General features: G+C 39.3%; 1 protein-coding gene across 1 annotated transcript in view; it reads right to left on the minus strand.

Annotated features, from left to right (window-relative positions):
* Positions 1–23,165, minus strand: part of BUB1B (BUB1 mitotic checkpoint serine/threonine kinase B) — a 65,708-nt gene that overhangs the window by 39,575 nt on the left and 2,968 nt on the right. The window contains exons 2-5 of the mRNA XM_066277118.1: positions 21,776–21,922; positions 15,315–15,374; positions 14,752–14,896; positions 2,530–2,726 (exon numbers count right to left, since the gene is read on the minus strand). Coding sequence (XP_066133215.1) covers positions 2,530–2,726; positions 14,752–14,896; positions 15,315–15,374; positions 21,776–21,922 — 549 coding nt within the window. The remainder of the gene's footprint in view (positions 1–2,529; positions 2,727–14,751; positions 14,897–15,314; positions 15,375–21,775; positions 21,923–23,165) is intronic.

A 23,165-nucleotide genomic window follows, 5' to 3' on the forward strand; every position in this document is an offset into this window, starting at 1 on the left:
CTGGGAAAGGGGAATTCTGAGGGCCAATGGGTATGGGAAGCATATGGGAGAAGATGAGCTGAGGAAGAGGATTTCCTAATTCTGTACATAAATTGACACAAACCCTGGACTCACTCCTCAGCTATACACATACAGAACAGAACCAAGGCAGCATAGAAAAGGCTGTGAGAACTTAATTATAATATAAACCTCTGCCCAAGTCCCAGAATAACCTCTGAGCAACACACATGAGATAGACCCAAAGATCTTGAAAATTGAATTGACATTGAAATCACTACCCACAGAAGATGAGAAATAACTTGTAACATCTGAATGTTGGTTACCTACTAAGACAAAAATCATCAACATTCTCCACAGAATATCAACCAGCAGGACCCAGAGTCTAAAACACAGTATCAGTATAAATGTCCAGGATATAATTCAAAATTACTTGACATATAAAAAACCAGGAGAATGTGATCAATTCTCAAAGGAAAAGATAACCATGAGATAACATCAAGATGATCCAGGTGTGGGAATTTTCAAAGATTGTAAAGCAGTTAGTATAACTATGCTCCATGAGAAAAAGGTAGAAACATTTGAAATGAATAGAAAGATAAAAATTGTTAGCAGTGATACAGAACATATAAGAAGAATTAAATGGAAATTTTAGACATGAAAAACACAGTCTCCAAAATAAAAAATGTACTGGATGAACTCAATAGCAAAAATAAAGAGGGCTGACGAAAGAGTAAACAACCTGAAGACAAATCATTAACAACTGGTTACTCTGAAGAACAGAAAGAAAGGGTTAAAAAATTTTAAAACAGGAACTGAGCTTCAGGGACCTGTGAAACATTATCACAAGATCTAACATGTGTAACTAAAGTCCCAGAAGAAGAAAGAGTTATAGGTGCAAAAAATAATTTTTTTTTATTTTAGTGAGAGGAGGGGAGGCAGAGAGACAGACTCCCGCATGCACCTGAACTGGGATCCACCCAGCATGCCCATCTGGGGTCATTGCTCCATTGCTCAGGAATGGAGCCATTTTTTTTAGTGACTAAGGCAGAGGCCAGGGAGCCATCCTCAGCACCCAAGGCCAACTTTGCTCAACTAATAGAACTATGGCTGCAGGAGAGGGAGGGAGAGAGAGAGAGAGAGAGAGAGAGAGAGAGAGAGGCGGAGAAGCAGAGGGTCGCTTCTCCTGTGTGCCCTGACCCAGAATTGAACCTGGGACATACACACGCCAGGCCAACATTCTACCACTGAGCCAACTGGCTTGGGCCAGAAAACTATTTTAAAAGTCATGGCCAAAAACTTTTCCAATTTTGCGAAAGGTATACATCTACAAATTCACAAAGATCATTAAATCCCAACTGGATTAAATGCAAAAGTAATCACACCTAGACACATCAAAATCAAACTGTTAAAAACCAATGTTAAAAAAAAAAAATCTTAAGTGAACCCAAAGAAGGCTATACTTTTGGGGATCATTTCTACAGTTCGTTAAGTGAACCCAGAGAAAAATCAACACATTACAGTCCAAGGAATTAGAAGAGCTAAAAAGAACAAAGTAAGAGAATTTATATTATCTGATCCAGATTTACTATAAAGCTATAGTAATCTAGATAGTGTGGAATAAACTAATGAATACACAAATCAATAGAACAAAATAGAGTAACAAAAATAAACCTACACAAATATGATCAAGCTGAGACTGATTATTGACAAAGGTGCAAAGGCAATTTAATGGAGAAAGTCTTCTTAATAAGTGGCATGGGAAAAATAAATAAATAAGTGGCATGGGAACAGAGGTTCATCTGCAAAAAAATAAAATAAAAAGGAACCTTGACCCATACCTTCTACAAAAATGAACCCAAAATGGATCACAGATCTAAATGTAAAAAGTAAAACTATAAAACTTCAAGATGAAAACAATGGAGAAAATCTTTGTGTCCTTTAGCTAGACAAAATTCTCAGATATACCAAAAGCATGATCAAAAAAAAAAAAAAAGTAATGTTATTTAGACTTCTTCAAAATTAAAAACTTATTCTATAAAATAATTGTTAAAAGAATGAATAGAGCAGATGTAAGCTGGGAGAAAAGGTTTACAAATCACTTATCTGACAAAACTTGTATTTAGAATACATAAAGAACTCTTACACCTCAAATGCATTATTGCCAAAAGAAAGAAGCCAGACTCAAAAAGCTACATGTTATATATCATCCCATTTATATGAAATTATGAAAAAGACAAAATTATAGCACTAGAGAATAGAACAGTTGTTACCAGGGGTTGGGAGTGACAGTAAATATTGACCACAAAGGGATAGTATGATAGAATTCTATGGAGTGATGGAACTGACCTATATCATGATCATGGTAATGGTTACTGTATATTACATAAAGAAGTTAAATATCCTTTTAAAGAACTGAATAGTAACTAAATAAACTTGCCAATCCATGGCCAGCACTTTATTAAATGCAAAAACAACTGTTTATAGTCACTATTTTCGAAGGGTTAAAAAAGCTCCAGAGAAGCAGCTCACCGGTGCTGGGACTGCAGTCTTTCCAGTGGTTCGGCCTTCTTTTGAATCCCTTCCTGAAATATCATATCTGCTTTCTTAAAGTTTTCTCTAGCTTCATATTCTTCAGCCCATGAAATATAGAACTGAGCAAGTGAAATGCCAATCCCTTGGTTGTTTAAATAACTGTACATATCCAAAGGCTCATTGCATAAATGCCCCTGTAACAAATTAAAAACATTAACAGTTAACCAATTTCTATTCACTTTCTGACTCTTACCTACCAATCACTGGAGATACCATCTGTAGTTTCCACATTGAAAATATGTATCTATTATAATACAATGTTGTAAGGACTATACTGAGAGGACCTAAAAAGTAGACAAAAGAGAACAAAAGTTAAGAGATTTATTTGTGAGAAAAAGAAATGAGAAGAAAAGACTTCAAGAAGGGTATATCTGAGTGTGGTATGGCCCTTGAAGGAGGAATAGACATATTAGGTAGAGAATGGGAAAGGAAGGGCACATTAGAGAATAGTTTGTAGGGCTGTGGCAAGACAGAAGTTTGTAAAAAAAAAAAAAAAAAAAAAAAAAAAGGTATGGCAGGTCTTTTTTCTTTTTCTTTTTTTGTATTTTTCTGAAGCTGGAAACGGGGAGAGACAGTCAGACAGACTCCCGCATGCGCCCCACCGGGATCCACCCGGCACGCCCACCAGGGGCGATGCTCTGCCCCTCCGGGGCGTCGCTCTGCCGAGACCAGAGCCACTCTAGCGCCTGGGGCAGAGGCCAAGGAGCCATCCCCAGCGCCCGGGCCATCTTTGCTCCAATGGAGCCTTGGCTGCGGGAGGGGAAGAGAGAGATAGAGAGGAAGGAGGGGGGCGGGGTGGAGAAGCAAATGGGCGCTTCTCCTATGTGCCCTGGCCGGGAATCGAACCCGGGTCCCCCGCACGCCAGGCCGACGCTCCACCGCTGAGCCAACCAGCCAGGGCATGGCAGGTCTTTAATATCAAGCTAATCAATTCTGAATTTATCTGATAGTGTATATGTATTGGGGTGGAAGAGCAAAAGGAAAAAAAGACGTGATCAAATCTATTTTAGAAGAGATCTTATAAGACCAGATACACATTTGAGGAATCCAATGAACAATGTGAACTGAGAAACGGAACTGAGACAGAGGAGAGATCAAAGGAACCAGAGGAAAAGAGGGCAGAGGGAAAGGGGATGATAGGATGGGATAAACCTGAAGGGAAGGGGGGAGGGCACTGTGGGGAGGGAGGTAAGGGAGATGTTAAGGGGAATACGGGGAGGGGGGGTGCATTTGGGGCAACACTAGAATCTATGTAAATATAATAAATTAAAATCAATTAAAAAAAAGACCAGATACAATGTAGACAATTATAGTAGCAAGAAGGGGTGGAAGGTATGAGTGGAAATCACTAAAAATTTCACATCATTTAATAGTCTGATGCTTTTTTAGTCTTATACAGGATAAGGCAATTTTATCATTTCATAAAGTTTTAATAAAAATTGTTTTTTTATTCTACTTAGTGCATCACTCACTTCTCCATGCTGCTGCTTACCCTTCACAATTACTATTTTTAAAATATTTTATTTATTGATTTTACAGAGGTGGGGGAGCAAGAAGTATCAACTCAGTTGCTCCACTTTAATTGTTCATTGCTTGCTTGTTGTTTGTCATATGTGCCTTGACTAGCCAACCCCAGGGTTCAAATCAGTAACCTCAGTATTCCAGGTCGACAGTCTATCTACGGAGCCACCAAAGGCCAGCTTCACTATTAGTTTTAAATGTATGAATATTTCATGTGTAGATCTTACATCAATTAACTATTCCCCTTTTTGGATAAACAACATTGTGTGTATGTGAGAGAGAGAGAGAGAGAGAGAGAGAGAAAGAGAGAGAGAGAGAGAGAGTATTACAGAGAGAGGAACAGATAGGGAGAGACAGGAAAGGAGAGAGATGAGAAGCATCAAATCTTCATTGCAGCACCTTAGTTTTAGTTGTTCATTGATTGCTTTCTCATATGTGCCTTGATTGGGGGGCCCCAGCAGAGCGAGTGACCCCTTGCTCAAGCCAGCGACCTCTGGGGTCAAGCCAACGACCATGGGGTCATGTCTATAATCCCATGCTCAAACCAGATGAGCCTGCGCTCAAGCCAGCGACCTCAGGGTTTTGAACCTGGGTCCTCTGCATCCCAGCCCAACATTCTATCCACTGCGCCACTGTCTAGTCAGGCTGGATAAACAACTTTCAATTTTGCCCAATAATAATTCTATAATAAATATCTTCATGCATACAACCATTCAAATTTTACATAGCCCTTTAAGAAAAATCCCTAGTAGGACTATGTTAGAAAGTTAAAAATTGCTTTTTAAGAGTTCACAAACTTAAAATGCCAGTCATAATTCCCAAATACTAATTTCAGAATACTTACTTTTAAAACATCCTAATTTCATATAAAAATGGCATTTCAGTATTCTAATTAGTTCTTTTATTACCAGGGAGGCTAACGTTTTCTTTTTATTTTATTTTTTTTTTAATTTTACTGATTGATTTTACAGAGAGAGAAGAGAGAGGGGCAGAAAAGCAGTAAGTATCAACTCATAGTTGCTTCATTTAAATTATTCATTGATTGCTTGTCATATGTGTCTTGACTAGAAAAGCCCAGAACTTCAAACCAGTGACCTCAGCATTCCAGGTCGACACCTCATCCACTGCACCACCACAGGCTGACTCCTGACTCCTGTTTATTTTTTAGATGTATTTTCTCTCATACCTACCTTGTCCTGATTGTCTAGCCTAACTAAGATAAGTCCTCCTTGTATGTATGCCTACACAACTCAATACTTTCCCTCTTTCTTTTTTGCTGCATTTACAATTAATTGCTTATCATTTGTCTTCTGCAGTCAAGCAAGCTCCAAAAATGCAGAAAACATTGCTATCGACTATATTCCAGTCCCTAGCCAGAGCATGGTAGAAAAAGGTTGAATAAATGAAATTCTCTACTTATATCTCTGACAAAACCAGTATTTTTTAGATTAATTTTGCAGTAATTCAGTAAATGTTTTCTTTCCTGTTTACCCAAATTAGCGATGTTGCCCCATATGTGATCGTGTTTCAAGCAAAGTTATAATTCTGAATGTGTTATCATTTTAAGATCCATTCCTAACATTGATTTCACTTTGTTAACAACTTTCTGAATAGCTCTGGTGTAGCATGAAGGAGCCAATAAAAACTGACTGTGCCATAGTTATTCCAGAGTGCTAAATGACATCACTTAAGAAATCATAAATAAAGAGACAACATGGTTAGAGTAAAAGACCCAAAAATTATACAAACCTTTTTGGTAATCCCTAAAAAGCCAAACTAAAACAATTTTACACTTTTAACTAAAAATACTGGATATTTTCTAAGAATAAACATTTCCTTAGCTAGATTGAAGTTATCCCTTATAAAAATAACTAGAGACATCTTTCTTCAAATCAAAAGAAAATAGTGAGAAAACCATCTGTTACTCCTCCAGTCAATCCCATAAAGAAAAAAAAAAAGCAAAATAGTTTAATACACACCTTGTTATCCATGTACAAAATTAAGATTATTACTAATCATTCTAGGACTGATCATTTGAATTTATTTATTTATTTATTTATTTATTTATTTATTTATTTATTTTAGAGGAGAGAGAAAGAGAGAGATTGAGAGAGAGAGAGAGAGAGGAGCAGGAAGCTTCAACTCCCATATGTGCCTTGACAGGCACAGGGTTTTGAACCGGCAACCTCAGCATTCCAGGTCAAGGCTTTATCCACTGCGCCACCACAGGTCAGGCTGATCATTTGAATTTGAGGGTTGTCTAGATCAGTGCTTCTAGATTACCTGATGTGAAGGGGCCGGTTTTCTGTGTGTGTATGTGTGTGTGTATTTAAAAATTTCCATTCCATTGTGGAAAAACTTTTTGTTTTTAATTTATTGGAAAGGGTGCGGGAGAGACAGAAAGACAGACTGAAATATCAATTTGTTCCTTTGTGCCGATTGGAGATCGAATCTGCAATCTTTGCCTATCAGCACAATGCTCTAACGGTCCAGTGGTAGGCAAACTGTGACTCGCAAGCCACATGTGGCTCTTTGGCCAGCTTAGGAGTACCCTACTTAAGTTAATAACAATGTACCTACCTATATAGTTTAAGTTTAAAAAATGTGGCTCTCAAAAGAAATTTCAATCATTGTACTGTTGATATTTGGCTCTGTTGACTAATGAGTTTGCCGACCACGGCTCTGACCAACTGAGCTATTCAGCCAGAGCTAGTACCTTCTGTTTCTATTTTATTTTTTTTAAAAATATCATCCGGCCAGGGCTAGTTACTTCCATTTTTACTGTATTTAAAGAATATATTGCCTGACATGTGGTGGCACAGTGGATAAAGTGTTGACCTGGAACACTGAGGTCACCAGTTCGAAACCCTGGATTTGCCTGGTCAAGGCACATATGGAAGTTGATGCTTCCTGCTCCTCCCCCCCCTTCTCTCCCTCTCCCTCTTCCTCTCTCTCTCCTCTGTAAAATGAATAAATAAAATTTTTTAAAAAATTAAAAATATATCAGCCTTGGACAGGGAGCTTGGTCCAGGCTTGAGCACAGGCTCACCAGCTTGAGCATGGGGTCACCAGCTTGAGCTTGGTATCATCAACATGAGTCCACGGTCACTGACTTGAGCAAGGGATCACTGGCTCAGCTGGAGCCCCCCTCCCATCAAGGCACATATGCGAAGCAATCAATGAACAACTAAAGTGCCACAACTACAATCTCATCTCTTTCCCTTCCTGTCTTCTTTTTCCATTTCTTAAAAAAAAAAGGGAAGAAGAAAAACTCATTATTTGCAGATGACATGCTATATATAGAGAACCCTAAAAATTCCACCATAAACTACTAGAACGGATAAATGAGCTCAGTAAAGTAGCAAGATACAAAATAAATATTCAGAAATCAAATGTATTTATATTTTTTATGGATCTGAGAGATAGAGACAAGAAGGGAGAGACAGAGAGAGATGAGAAGCATCAACTCATAGTTGATTCACTTTAGTTGTTCATTGATAGCTGCTTCTTTTTTAATTTTTAAATTTTATTTAGAAAATTAACTTTAACAGGGTGACATTGATTAATAAGAGTACATAGGTTTCAGGTGAACATTTCTATAGCATTTGAACTGTTATGTTGTGTACCCATTACCCAATGTCAAATCATCTTCCGTCACCGCATATTTGTCCCTCTTTATACCCTTCCTCCCACCCTCTCCCCATTCACTCAAGTCCCCTTCCCCCTACCCCATGTTCCTTTCCCCCAGGTAACCACTTCACTTTTATCTACGTCCATAAGTCTCAGTTTTATATCCCACCTATGTGTGAAATCATACAGCTCTTAGCTTTCTCTGATTTACTTATTTCACTCAGTATAATGTTCTCAAGGTCCATTCTTGTTGTCATAAATGTTATTATATCATCATTTTTTACAACTGAGTAGTATTCCACTGTATATATGTACCACATCTTCTTCTTCCAATCCTCTATCGAGGGACACTTTGGTTGTTTCCATGTCTTGGTCACTGTGAATAATGTTGTGATGAATATGGGGTGCATGTGTCTTTACGTACCAATGTTTTCAAGTTTCTGGGGTAGATACTCAGTAGAGGGATTGCTGGGTCATATGATAATTCTACTCTTAATTTTTTGAAGAACTACCATATTTTCTTGTATTAATAGTTGTAATAATTTGCATTCCCACCAGCAATGAATGAGTTTCTTTTTCTCCACATCCTCTCCAACACTTATTATCTTTATTGATAATAGCTAATCTAACAGGTGTGAGGTGGTATCTGATTGTAGTTTTGATTTGCATTTCTCAAATAGATAGTTAAGATGAGCATCTTTTCATATAGCTGTTGGACATATATATGTCCTCTTGGGAGAAGTGTCTGATCAGGTCCTCTCCCCATTTTTTTTTTTTTTTTTTTATTTTTTTGCATTTTTCTGAAACTGGAAACAGGGAGAGACAGTCAGACAGACTCCCGCATGCGCCCGACTGGGATCCACCTGGCACGCCCACCATGGGGCGATGCTCTGCCCACCAGGGGGCGATGCTCTGCCCATCCTGGGCATCGCCATGTTGCAACCAGAGCCACTCTAGCGCCTGGGGCAGAGGCCACAGAGCCATCCCCAGCGCCCAGGCCATCTTTGCTCCAATGGAGCCTTGGCTGCGGGAGGGGAAGAGAGAGACAGAGAGGAAGGCGTGGCGGAGGGGTGGAGAAGCAAATGGGCGCTTCTCCTGTGTGCCCTGGCCGGGAATCGAATCCGGGCCCTCCGCACGCTAGGCCGACGCTCTACCACTGAGCCAACCGGCCAGGGCTTCCTCTCCCCATTTTTTAATTGGGTTGTTTGCTTGTTTGTTGATGAGCTTTGTGAGTTCCTTATATATTTTGGATATTAACCCCTTATCGGAGCTGTGGTTTGCAAATATAATCTCCCATTTAGTTGGCTGCCTATTTGTTTTGTTGTCAGTTTCTTTTGCTATGAAGAAGTTTTTTAGTTTGATAAACTAATTTGTTTTCATTTATTTGGACAGATACAAGCAAAAAAAAAAATGAAACTAAAGAGGAAATAAGTACCATTTGCAACAACATGAATGGACCTTGAGAATATTATGGTAAGCGAAATAAGTCAATTAGAAAAAGCTAAGAACTGTATGATTTCACTCATATGTGAGATATAAAACTGAAATTCATAAACATAGACAACAATATGATGATTACCAGAAAGGGGTGGGGGAGTATGGGATAAAAGGGGCCAAGTATACAGTGAACAAAGGATGGTTTAACTTTGGGTGATGGGCACACAATGCAATGTGCAGATCATGTATCACAGAGATGTACACTTGAAACCTATATAATCCTATTAACAAATGTCACCCCATTAAATTTAATAGTTAAAAGAAATAAGAAAAAAATGAAACTAGAGCACCTTCTTATACCAAAAATAAGAATAAACTCTACTATGGAATACTACTCAGCCATAAGAAATGATGACATCGGATCATTTACAACAACATGGATGGACCTTGATAACATTATACTGAGCGAAATAAGTAAATCAGAAAAAACTAAGAACTATATGAATCCATACATAGATGAGACATAAATATGAGGCTCAGAGACATGGACAAGAGTATGGGGGTTACAGGGGGGGGGAGGGGAGGGAGGGGGTTGGGGGAGGGGAGGGCACAAAGAAAACCAGTTAGAAAGGGACGGAAGACAACTGGACTTTGGGTGATGGGAATGCAGCATAATCAAATATCAAAGTAACCTAGAGATGTTTTCTCTGAACATATGTATCCTGATTTATCAATGTCACCCCATTAAAATTAATTTAAAAAAAATAAAAACTATGCTATAGTGAAAACAAACAAACAAAAAGAATAAACTCGCCTGACCAGGCGGTGGTGCAGTGGACAGAGCGTCAGACTGGGATGCAGAGGACCCAGGTTTGAGACCCCAAGGTTGCCAGCTTGAGCACGGGCTCATCTGGTTTGAGCAAAGCTCACCAGCTTAGACCCAAGGCGGCTGGCTTGAGCAAGGGGTCACTCGGTCTGCTGAAGGCCCACAGTCAAGGCACATATGAGAAAGCAATCAATGAACAACTAAGGTGTTGCAACAAAAAATTGATGATCAATGCTTCTCATCTCTCTCTGTTCCTGTCTGTCCCTATCTATTCCTCTTTCTGTCTTATAAAAAAAAAGAATAAACTCAAAATGGATTAAAGACTTAAATGTAAGTCTCAAAATCATAAAACTCATATAAAAAGACATAGGCAGTAAAACCTGACATTTCTCTTAGCAGTATTTTTTTTCTTTTCCTCAGCGAGAGAGACAGGGACAGACAGGCAGAAAGGGAGAGAGATGAGAAGTATCAGCTCGGAGTCATGGCACCTTAGCTGTTCACTGATTGCTTTCTCATATGTGCCTTGACTGGGGCTCTCCAGCTGAGCCAGTGACCCCTTGCTTGAGCCAATGATCTTGGACTAGAGCCAGTGACCTTTGGGCTCAAGGTAGCGATCATGCGATCATGTCTACAATCCCACATTCAAGTTGGTGACCCTGCACTCAAGCTGGTGAGCCTGCGCTCAAGCCAGCTACTTTGGAGTTTCAAACCTGGGTCCTTGGCATCCCAGGCCAACGCTCTATTCACTACGCTACTAGCTGGTCAGGCCTAAATAGATACTTCTCCAAAGAGGACATACAGATGGCCAATAGACATATATAAAGATTCTCAATGTCACTAATCATCAGAGAAATGCAAATTAAAATCACAATGAGATACCACCTCACGCATATCAGAATAGCTACCATCAGTAAATAAAAAAACAAGTACTGGTGACAATGCAGAGATAAGGGAACCCTTATGCACTGTTGCTGGGAATGCAGACTGGTACAGCCACCATGGAGGAGTCTCAAAAAAATTAAATATGGGCCCTGTTAGGTTGGCTCAGTGGATAGAGTATATATCCTGTGTGTGGACATCCCAGGTTTAATCCCTGGTCAGGGCACACATGAGAAGTGACCATCTGCTTCTTTTCCCCTCTTGCAGCCAATAGCTCAGTTGGTCCAAGCATCAGCCTCAGGCACTGAGGGTAATCTCAGTTGATTGGATTGGCCCCAAACAGCAGTTGCCGGGTGGATCTCAGGGCATATGAGAGAGTCTATCTCCCCTCTTCTCACTTAAAAAATAAATAAATAAAAATGGAACTGTCTTATGACCCAGTGATTCCACTTCTGGGTATATATCCAAAGAAACCCAAAACACCAATTTGAAAAAATATATGCACCTTTATATTCAGTGCAGTGTTATTTACAATAGCCAAGATATGGGAGCAAGCCAAGTGCCCACCAAAAGACAAGTGGATAAAAAAGTGGTGGTATATAAATACAACAGAATATTATTCAGCCATAAAAAATAATGAAAACCTTACCATTTGCGACTGTCACAGTCTAACTGCGGCAAGTCTATTTCAGGGGTCCCGAGCAGGAAAAGGTATGAAATTGAATTAAAGATGGACAGAGCCTTAAAGATATATACATACTGGATGGGTTCCGGAGGACGCCATGGCTTGACAACAGTCAGAACTGTTCCTAAGCTGCAACATGGCTCCCCCAGAAAGACATCCATCTTTATTCCTTGGAAAAAACATGGGCAATTAGCAATTCAATTAAGTTTCCAAGGCAACTCAAAGACAACCCCACCATATCAGTCAATCCAACTTTACACCAATAAGAAACTAGCTTCCAGTCTCTTCTGGGGAACATAGGTGGGCAGAAAGACCAGTGAAGCACAGCTCTTTGTTAATTTAACTAGGCAGGTGAGGTGGGGTGTTGGGCCCAACACCTCTGTCCCCAAAATATTCAAATTGCAAAATACCCTGTTGGTTTATTTGGTCTCCAACATGTGACAACATGGATGGACCTAGAGAATATTATGCTAAGTGAAATAAATCAAGTCAGAGGAAGACAAATACCATGATTTCACTTATACCTGGAATCTAAAGGACAAAGTAAACGAACAAATAATGGAAACCAAATCATAGATACAGAGAACAGAATAATAGCTGTCAGAAGAGAGAGGAGTTGGGGGTCTGGGTGAAATAGGTAAAGGGATTAAATATGAATTGGTAGTGGTAGTTACAAAATAGTCAGTGTAAGTATAGTATAGGGAATATAATCAATGATATTGTAATAACTATGTATGGTGCCAGGTAGGTACTGGAAATACCCTGGAGAACACTGCAAAGTATTTGGCTGTCTAACCACTATGCAGTAAACCCGAAACCAATACAAAATAATACTGAATGTAAACTGTAATTAAAACATTAAATTAAAAAACGATGAGCCTGCCTCAAGATATATTTTAGGCAAAAATTTTACCACTTTCAAATGTCAGGCCCTGGCCGGTTGACTCAGCGATAGAGCATCGGCGTGTGGAAGTCCCGGGTTCAATTCCCAGCCAGGGCACACAGGAGAAGCGCCCATATGCTTCTCTACCCCTCCCACTCTCCTTTCTCTCTGTCTCTCTCTTCCCCTCCCACAGCCAAGGTTCCATTGGAGCAAAGTTGGCCCGGGCGCTGAGAATGGCTCCATGGCCTCTGCCTCAGGCGCTAGAATGGCTATGATTGCATAGGAGCAATACCCCAGAGGGGCCGAGCATCGCCCCCTGGTGAGCACGCCGGGTGGATCCCTGCTCGATGCATGCGGGAGTCTGTCTGTCTGCCTCCCCCTCACACTTCAGAAAAATACAAAATAAACCAAACAAACACAAATGTCAATATTTTATCATATTACAATAGTTGTTGTAAATATTCTATTATATAGAATTATCTAATCTATTATCTAATTACCAGTACCTATTTTTTATAATTTTTTAATTTTTTAAAATTTATTTTATTTTAGCCTGACCAGGCAGTGGCGCAGTGAATACAGCATCAGACTAGGATGTGGAGGACCCAGGTTTGAGACCCCAAGGACACCAGCTTGAGTGCGGGCTCATCTGGTTTGAGCAAGGCTCACCAGCTTGAGCCCAAGGTCACTGGCTCGAGCAAGGGGTCACTCGGTCTACTGTAGCCCCCGGTCAAGGTACATGAGAAATCAATGAATAACTAAGGAGCCGCAACAAAGAATTGATGTTTCTCATCTCTCTCCCTTCCTGTCTGTCTGTCCCTATCTGTCCCTTTCTCTGACTCTCTCTTCTCTGCCACACACACACACATACACACACACAAAATATTTTATAAGTGGGAGGAGGGGAGATAGTGAGACAGACTCCCGCATGCACCCCCACCAGTATCCACCCAGCAACTGTCTTGGGCCAATGCTCAAATCAACCAAGCTATTTTTAGCACCTAAGGCTAACATGCTCAGACCAACCAAGCTGTGCTTAGCACCCACGCTGATGCTCAAACCAATCAAATAACTGGCTATAGGAGAGGAAGAGTGAAAGAAGGAGAAGAGGGAGAGAAGCAGAAGAGGAAGGGGGAAAGAAGCAGATAGTTGCTTCTCATGTGTGCCCTGAGCAGAAATTGAACCCGGAACATCCATATGCCAGGCCTACTCTCTATCCATTGAGCCAACCGGCCAGGGCCTATTTAATTTCTTTTTAAGTATCTAATTATCCATTATCTAACATATTATTCTAAATATTTATCATTTAGTTTTTGCTAATCTCTTTTAGGATAAAAGCAATGAAATTAATGTCTAAGAAACAGTGGTCATTATTTGTTATGAATATGTTTTCATAAAAGATACTCAAGTGTTCTAGAAATAAAAGAACTACATGTCAAATAAGACAATACAATGTAGTCAGGCAGACATTTTTGGATGTAGCAATAAAGTAGGTAAGCTATGGCCAGGTAGCTCAGTTAGTTAGAGTATTGCCCCAATACACCAGGGTTGCAAGTTCAATCCCCAGTCAGGGTACATTCAAGAATCAACCAATGAATGCATAAATAAGTAAAAACAAATTGATGTTTCTCTCTCTCTCTCTTCCTCTCTTTCTAAAAATCAATAAATAAAAACTTAAATAAACAAACTAGGTAAAATCAGCCCAAAGACAAATGAAGAATTAAACATTTTTTTTATGATAATTCTCAAAAAGGGAAGGATATCAGACTCATCTATGCAAGCTTTTTCCCAATTTTACTAATGCCATGTGTTAGCCCCTATACATCCTCCTCAAATACAGTTGCATGACCCAATTATGTTTAAAACAAACCAACAAACAAGTATCCCACTCCCATGGATAGGTATACCAGCCTTGTGATCACTCTTAAAAGTGTGTAAAACCTAATATTAAAATCCATCTTTAAAGTAGAACCAATTTACCCAATACTGAACATTTATTAAATGTTTAGTATCTACTAAATTGCTCAGGTATTGTCATTTTCTTTTTTTTTTTTAAGATTTTATTTATTCATTATAGAGAGGGGAGAGGGGGGAGGAGCAGGAAGCATCAACTCCTATATGTGCCTAGACCAGGCAAGCCCAGGGTTTTGAACTGGCAGCCTCAGTGTTTCCAGGTTGATGCTTTATCCACTGCGCCACCACAGGTCAGGCAGTATTGTCATTTTCTGGTGTATGTGGTATTTCTTGAGAAAATCTTTTGGTTTACTATTTTAAATTCACATGGCATTTGAGACTTACCAATTTAAGCCAGAGACTAAGAAATCGAGGATCATTATAATATCTGTTTTCTCCTTGTAGAGCTTCCACAGCTCTTTCTAATAATGTTGACATATTACTCTCCTTTCCCCCCTGAGGATAGTTCTGCTCTGTCCAGTTAATATACCTGAACAAGAAAAAAAAGGAAAAGAATATTTTAAAAGTACATCAAACCACTGTTCCTGTTCCAAGATCCATTTTGGATATTTTAAGCAGAAATATCTAATATATTGAAACTATGTTTATTTTGAAGTCCTTAATGACATGCTCTATGCCTGTATCCCTCAAACTTTTCCAAGTATTTCTAATAAGTGCCTATTGGGAATAACACGGATGCGGGTAAAAGGGTGCAGCTCACAGCTACATGCCACAATTCGAAATTTCTTTAGTCCTAAATACCTCAGGAAGAGACATAATGATTATTTGTGTCCCCAAGACACCACTTTATATTTGGCACACTGCTCTGTATATCCCAATTTGAGAAGCATGACCATAACAACTCATCTGTAAGTTTCTATTGCTCTTGTTAAGTAAAAAATACTCACCTATCCCAAACATCCAGAGGGTCATTTCCAGTGTAAAATCGAATTTCAGATTCAAATGCCCTAAAATATAAACAAAAAATGTTAATATAAGCAATAATGAAAACATCCAAATGAAGTATCAAGTATCACCTCCATTTTTATTCATTTATTAAGTGTATGACATCAATCTAGATTGAGGAGTTTGAGGGTTTGTTAAACAGAAAGAACAAAAGTAGAAATAATTAGAATTCTGCCCTGTTATGTAACAGGAAGTACAAAACATGTAGAAATTAGAAAAACAAATTCCTAAACAACATATGGGAAAGTAGTTTTACACAGTACTTTAAAGCCCTGGAACAAGACTCCCTAGGTTCCAACGCAGCTCCAATAATCACTGAGTGACCTTGGACAGGCTAGTTAAACTCTGTTTTCAGTTTCCTCTTTTGTAAAATGTTATCAAAATAGTTCCTATCTTTTTTTTTTAATTTATTCATTTTTTTTTTAGAGAGGAGAGACAGAGAGAGAGAAGGGGGGAGGAGCTGGAAGCATCAACTCCCATATGTGCCTTGACCAGGCAAGCCCAGAAAATAGTTCCTATCTTATTAGGTTGATTAGTCTTAAATATAAAGTGTTTAGACACAGTAAGTACTCAATAAATGATAGCTATTATATGTATATAATAATACTGAACAAACTAAACAGATATGCATAAATATCTGTATAGATATATAGATATATATATGTATGTATATATATAAAAATTTTATAAATGCCATGGGGCCTGACCAAGGTATTGAACCAGGATATAGAGGACCCAGGTTCAAAACTCTAAGGTCACCAACTTGAGCATGGGCTCAACCAGCTTGAGCTGGGGGTTACTGGCTTGAGCTTGGGATCATAGACGACCCCATGGTCGCTGGCTTTAGCCCAAAGTTCGCTGACTTGAAGCCCAAGGTCACTGGTTTGAGCAAGGGGTCACTTGCTCTGCTGTAGCCCCCACCCCACCCCCCACTCTCAGTCAAGGCACATATGAGAAAGCCATCAATGGACAACTAAGGTGCTATAACAAATAATGCTTCTTATCTCTCTCCCTTCTTGTCTGTCCCTATCTGTCCCTCTCTATCTCTCTCTGTCACACACACACACAAAATAAAATAAAAACTCCATGGGCAACATTAATCAGAGAATAACATCATATATAATTTGGGAAGTGTCTTAAAGAAACAAAAACTGTGTAAGGGGTTATGTTTAATATAAATAATAATAAAATAGTCCCTGACACAAAGTGTACTCTAATAAGACAAAGTGTAAAATGAAAAGTTTACTAAAAATACAAAGCAGTATAGTATATTACAACTGCTAAGAATAGATTAATAAGGCTTTAAGAAGTCAAAGAAGCAGCCACAAAAGGTGAGACTCTGAAGAAACCAAAACATTTGAAAGAAAAAGGGAGTTTTCCAAGAGGCAAATCAGTATTAAATAAAGTTGTGAAGGTGGGAAAATTTATCCAGAGGAAATTGAGTTATAACATAAGGTCAATATTGGGAATAAATGGAGCCATCTGGAGAGGTAAGATGTGCATAAGTCACTATTGGTTCATTCTAAGAACAGGATCATTAGAAAAGGGGTCACAATTGTGAAACTAATATGGTGATAGAAGTATGAGATAGCCTGACCAGACGGTGGCGCAGTGGATAGAGTGTCGGACTGGGAGGCGGAGGACCCAGGTTCGAGACCCCAAGGTCGCCAGCTTGAGCGCGGGCTCATCTGGCTTAAGCAAAAAACTCACCATCTTGGACCCAAGGTCACTGGCTTGAGCAAGGGGTTACTAAGTCTGCTGTAGCCCCCCAGTCAAGGCACATGAGAAAGCAATCAATGAACAACTAAGGAGTCGCAATGAAAAACTGATGATTGATTGATGCTTCTCATCTCTCTGTTCCTGACTGTCTGTCCCTATCTATCCCTCTCTCTGACTCTCTCTGTGTCCCGGTTAAAAAAAAGCAAAAAAAAAAAAAAAAGAAGTATGAGATAATGATGGGACTATCTGCAGAAATGGTGAAAAATTAAATCCAAGATACTACTAGCAAAATTAGTCATCCTTCAAATTCAATGTAATCCAACCAAAATCCCATCAGGCTCTTTCCTAGAAATTGACAAGACGATTTTTAAAACTTTGTTTGGAAAGGAAAAGGACTGAAAATAGCCACAAGAATTTTGGAAAAGAATGAAACTTGGAGGACACACTCTACCTGACTTCAAGACTTAACATATAAAGCTAACCAAGACAATGTATAATTCGTGAAAGAGTAAACAATTAGAACAATGGGACAGAATAAAGAGTCCAGAAATATTTCACACAGATACATATTTATTTATTTTTTTCAGAGACAGACAGACAAAGAGGAAGGGAGAGAGATGAGAAACATCAACTCATAGTTGAGGCACTGTAGTTGTTCATTGATTGCTTCTCATATGTGCCTTGGAAGGGGGAGAAGGCCCTACAGGCGAACCAGTGACCCCTTGCTCAAGCCAGTGACGTTGGTCTTCAAGCCAGTGACCTCTGGGCTCAAGCCAGCAACCACGGGATCATGTTGGTGATCCCATGCTCAAGCCAGATGAGCCTGCATGCAAGCTGATGACCTCAGGGTTTTGTACCTGGGACCTCAATGTCCCAGGTCAATGCTCTATTCACTGCACTACCACCAGTCAGGCTACAATCAAATGATTTTTGACAAGGGCCCCTAAGCAATTCAACGGAGAAAGAAAATAAAATCTTCTTAACAAATGGAGACAGAACAACTAGATATCCATATTGGAGGAGGCAGGAGTGGGGGAAAAAGGGGGAAATTTACTCCAACCTTACGCTATACACAAGATAAATTTAAGATGAATCATAGAGCTAAACATAAAAGTTAAAACGATAAAGCTACTAGAAAAAAAAAACAGTATCTTTGCACCTTTGGAGTAGTAACAATCTCCTAGAGAAGACACAAAAAGCACTAACCATAAAAGAAAAACAATAATGAATTAAACTTCATGAAAATTAAAAAGTTCTTGCTTATCAAAAAATACCACCAAGAAAATAGACAGCCATTGACTGGGAGAAAATATTTGCAACACATATATTTGATAAAGGATTTGTATGGAGACTATAAAAAGAACTACTGCAAACTAATTTTAAAACTGGGCAAAACATCTAATATATGACAACAGTTATATAAAAGGCTACTAAGCATGCAAAAAAAAGTTCTATCATCAGTCACCAGGGAAATGGGAAGTAAAACCATAATGAGATACTATTAAACATCCATAAGAATGGCTAAAAAAAAAAACAAAAAACTGACACCAACAAATACTGCAGTGGATTTGGAGCAAATAGACTAGTGGTAGTCAACCTGGTCCCTACCTCCCACTAGTCGGCGTTCCAGCTTTCATGGTGGGCGGTAGCGGAGCAACCAAAGTATAAATAAAAAGATAGATTTAACTATAGTAAGTTGTTTTATAAAGATTTATTCTGCCAAACTTAGCGAAAATCCGACATAAAGTACTTGGTAAGTAATTATTATTATATGCTTTAACTTGCTGTAACTCTGCTTTATAAATTTTATAAAGTAAAGTTACCTCCCTACTTTATAAATCACCATTACTGTGGAATGGTAGGCGGTTAGAATATTTTACTATTAACAGAGATACAAAAGTGGGCAGTAAGTATAAAAAGGTTGGCTAGCCTGACCAGGTGGTGGCGCAGTGGATAGAGCATCGGACTGGGATGCGGAAGGACCCAGGTTCAAGACCCCGAGGTCGCCAGCTTGAGTGCGGGCTCATCTGGCATGAGCAAAGAGCTCACCAGCTTGGACCCAAGGTCGCTGGCTCCAACAGGGGGTTACTTGGTCTGCTGAAGGCCCACGGTCAAGGCACATGTGAGAAAGCAATCAATGAACAACTAAGAAGTCGCAACGCGCAAAGAGAAACTGATGATTGATGCTTCTCATCTCTCTCCATTCCTGTCTGTCTGTCCCTGTCTATCTCTGCCTCTGTAAAAAAAAAAAAAAAAAAAAGGTTGACTACCCCTGAAATAGACTCTCATACATTAGTTGTAGGAGTGAAAAATGTCACAACCACTTTGGAAACTGGCAATTTCTTAAAAAGTTAAACATACATTTATTCTATGCAATTTTGACCCAGTAATTCCTTTCCAAGAGAAGTGAAAAGTCTATGTTCACTTAAAGTCTTATACAAGAATGTCCATAGCAGCTTTAATCAGAAAGCACACAAAACTGGAAAGAATCTAAATGTCTACCAATTGATGTAAAAAGGAACAATCTACTAATATATGTAACATAAAAAAAAAGTCTAAAAAAATGTTGAGTCAAAGAACTGCATGACTCCATTTATATAAAATTCTTATGTCGCCTGACCAGGCGGTAGCGCAGTGGATAGAGTGTCAGACTGGGATGAGGAGGACTCATGTTCAAGACCCCAAGGTCGCCAGCTTGAGCGTGGGCTCATCTGGTTTGAGCAAAAGCTCATCAGCTTGAGCCCAAGGTCACTGGCTCAAGCAAGGGGTTACTCGGTCTGCTGTAGCCCCATAGTCAAGGCACATATGAGAAAGCAATCCATGAACAACTAAGGTGTTGCAAAGCACAACAAAAAACTAATGATTGATGCTTCTCATCTCTCCGTTCCTGTCTGTCTGTCCCTGTCTATCCCTCTCTCTGACTCTCTGTCTCTGTAAAAAAATAAAATAAAATAAAAATAAAAGGCAGCTCTCCCCACCATCACCCACTCAAAAAAAAAAAATTCCTATGTCAATATAAACCTGAACAATATAAACCTGGTTGCTTTGATTGGAAAGGGGCATGAGAGAACCTCTCAGGTAATGAAAATATTCTGTGTACTGAAATGCCATGGCAAAACTGATTAAACAGTATACTTAAAAAACTGAGCATATCACTGGATGTATAAATTATACCTAAAAAAACCCACCAGTCCTTAGTAACCAGCTAAATAAAAGTAGGGTAAGAGAACAGTGAGCAAGTTCAAGTAAGTTTTAGTACCATTAACCAAAATGGAGTAGAAAAAGGAAGAGTGAAACATTTAATATATATTAAAATCTATATTTTACAGGTAGATAAAAAGACATTTAGAAGGCAAGTAGTAATAAATGTATGCGGTAGTTAAATAATCATGGAAAACTTGAATATGGAAGAGAAACAGAGACTTAGGTAAAACACAGTAGAAAGTCAACAAGGAAAAGTAGTAGTTGGAGAAGTGAAAAAAACTAGTACGTCACAGAAGCCAAGTAGTAATAAGAAATACTAGCAGCTCTGAAACAAACCATAAAACCCAATGCTTTTGAAGTTACAATGAGATGAACAAGAATATTCATTACATTTTAACTCAAAATTATGATAATTTGTCTATGATAGAATTTTTTTGTCAGATTGAGGGTAAAAGATACTTGACTTTTTTGAAAAAAAGCGTATTTATCAAAATGTGTATTAGTCAAAGGAAAGCAAGTTTCATAGGTCCATCTGAATAATGCAATAGTATTTTTAACCTTTTGTTTATCCAGAGTTTTTAAAAGACACTTTCTAGTATAAATTCAGCTTCTCTCAGGTTTACCTTTTCTTTGGAGGTCACTATTTCTTTCTGGCACATTACCAAAATACTTTCCTAGAAAGTTGCATACACATAGAAGATAGCAGATTCACTCTCCCTCAGTACTCAGAATCCAAGGAAGAAATTTCTCTGATTATTATCAAAGAAAGAAGTTAATTGTTTAGAGATTCAGAATGACATAATACATTTGGAAATAATGTAATATGATACTTTATTTTGCTTCTCATTGTCCCCTATAAAAGATGTATTTCTATTGATATAAGTCGAGTTTGGCCTGACCAGGCAGTGGCACAGTGAATAGAGTGTCAGACTGGGTCACAGAGGACTGAGGTTTGAAATCCTAAGGTCACCAGCTTGAGCACAGGCTCACCGGCTTGAGCATGGGATCATACACATGACCCCATCTATGCTTGCTGACTTGAGCCCAAAAGTTGCTGGCTTGAGTCCAAGGTCGCTGGCTTGAGCAAGGGGTCATTTGCTCTGCTGTAGCCCCCAGGTCAAGATACATATGAGAAAACAATCAATGAACAACTAAGGAGCCGCAACAAAGAGTTGATGCTTCTCAGCTCTTTCCCTTCCCGTCTGTCTCCCTTTCTCTGCCTTTCTCACCGTCTGTCACAAAGAAAAAAAGAGCTTGGCTGCTCCACAATGAAATGAAATCCTTTGGCTCTTGTTTTTAATCATACTTGAGGAGATCTTTAGATAGCTGTGATGTGATAAGAAAGCAGGAGAGGAATAGATTCTCAACACTACCAATTTTTGAAGAGTACTCCTTATACCATTGTACATGGATCCACATACATTATCTACCACAGTTGGGGATGAATAATGACAGGTTGAGTCCCAACTGTTCTACACACCATTTCTGCTGCTGTAGAGAAGTGTTACGGGCAGATTCTTGTTGTGCCAATACTTCCTGAAGTGTAGATATGCTCCGCCCCTGCCTTAAGGGCTGTACATTTTCTTTACTCAACTCCCATTCATCTCCCTCCAAGGACATGGCTTCACTGTAAAGGAGGAAACAAAAGTAAGTTTCATATTAACACTGAGTTATTCTATCACTAGATTATTGTCAATGTTCTCAGATAAGTGATTATTCAAAATTTCTGGTTAAATGTCGTGGGTACACACATTAGTAGTGTTATTACATTTCTAAGCTTCTGAGCCTTTTTGTGACTTGGTTTATGGCTGTAGTATTTGCCTAATGGAAGAAAGACTATTAGTAGGGTATTATGGACAGTACTGTAAGAATAAAGTTTAAGGGAGGAAAAAAAGAAGGGAAGAAAAGCATTATAAATTTGACAAAGTAGACAAAAAGTAGTTCTATGCCTATTGCTGAACATATCACCTAGTTTAATTTAAAATTAGTAGTGTTTGTCTGATTAACACCCAATGTCTTAACTGATATAACTAAAGTTTGCATATGTATGTAGCCCAGAGAAGAAGCAGACAAAAATACAGTTTACTGGTCACAGTTGCCCCCTGCCCCAATTCTATCAAGCCTATGAGGGGAATCCCCACAGTCATCATATTGGTTATCTACTCTGAACTTCAGAGCTCTCTCATGGTCAGATCAGAACCTAATTCTGGATGGCAGGCATTATCTCTGGGTTTAAAACAGAGACAGATTAAGCACTAATCTCCAAAATAGAGTGAAAGTTATATGTGACCTCAGTCTAGATGAGCAAAAATTCTCTTCAAGAAAATAAGTTATTAATAATTTAGGTTGTGGCCCTGGCCGGTTGGCTCAGCGGTAGAGCGTCGGCCTGGCGTGCGGGGGACCCGGGTTCGATTCCCGGCCAGGGCACATAGGAGAAGCGCCCATTTGCTTCTCCACCCCCCCCCTCCTTCCTCTCTGTCTCTCTCTTCCCCTCCCGCAGCCAAGGCTCCATTGGAGCAAAGATGGCCCGCGCACTGGGGATGGCTCCTTGGCCTCTGCCCCAGGCGCTAGAGTGGCTCTGGTCCCGGCAGAGCGACGCCCCGGAGGGGCAGAACATCGCCCCCTGGTGGGCAGAGCGTCGCCCCTGGTGGGCGTGCCGGGTGGATCCCAGTCGGGCGCATGCGGAAGTCTGTCTTGACTGTCTCTCCCCATTTCCAGCTTCAGAAAGAAAGAAAGAAAATAATAATAATAATAATAATTTAGGTTGTAACATCTCACATCTTTTTTTAAAATTGATTTTAGTGAGATAAAGGGGCAGAGAGAGTAAGAGAGACAGGAACATAGATCTGTTAGTGTACGTGCCCCAACCA

The sequence above is a fragment of the Saccopteryx bilineata genome, chromosome 4, assembly GCF_036850765.1.
Source record: "Saccopteryx bilineata isolate mSacBil1 chromosome 4, mSacBil1_pri_phased_curated, whole genome shotgun sequence".
NCBI lineage: Eukaryota > Metazoa > Chordata > Mammalia > Chiroptera > Emballonuridae > Saccopteryx > Saccopteryx bilineata.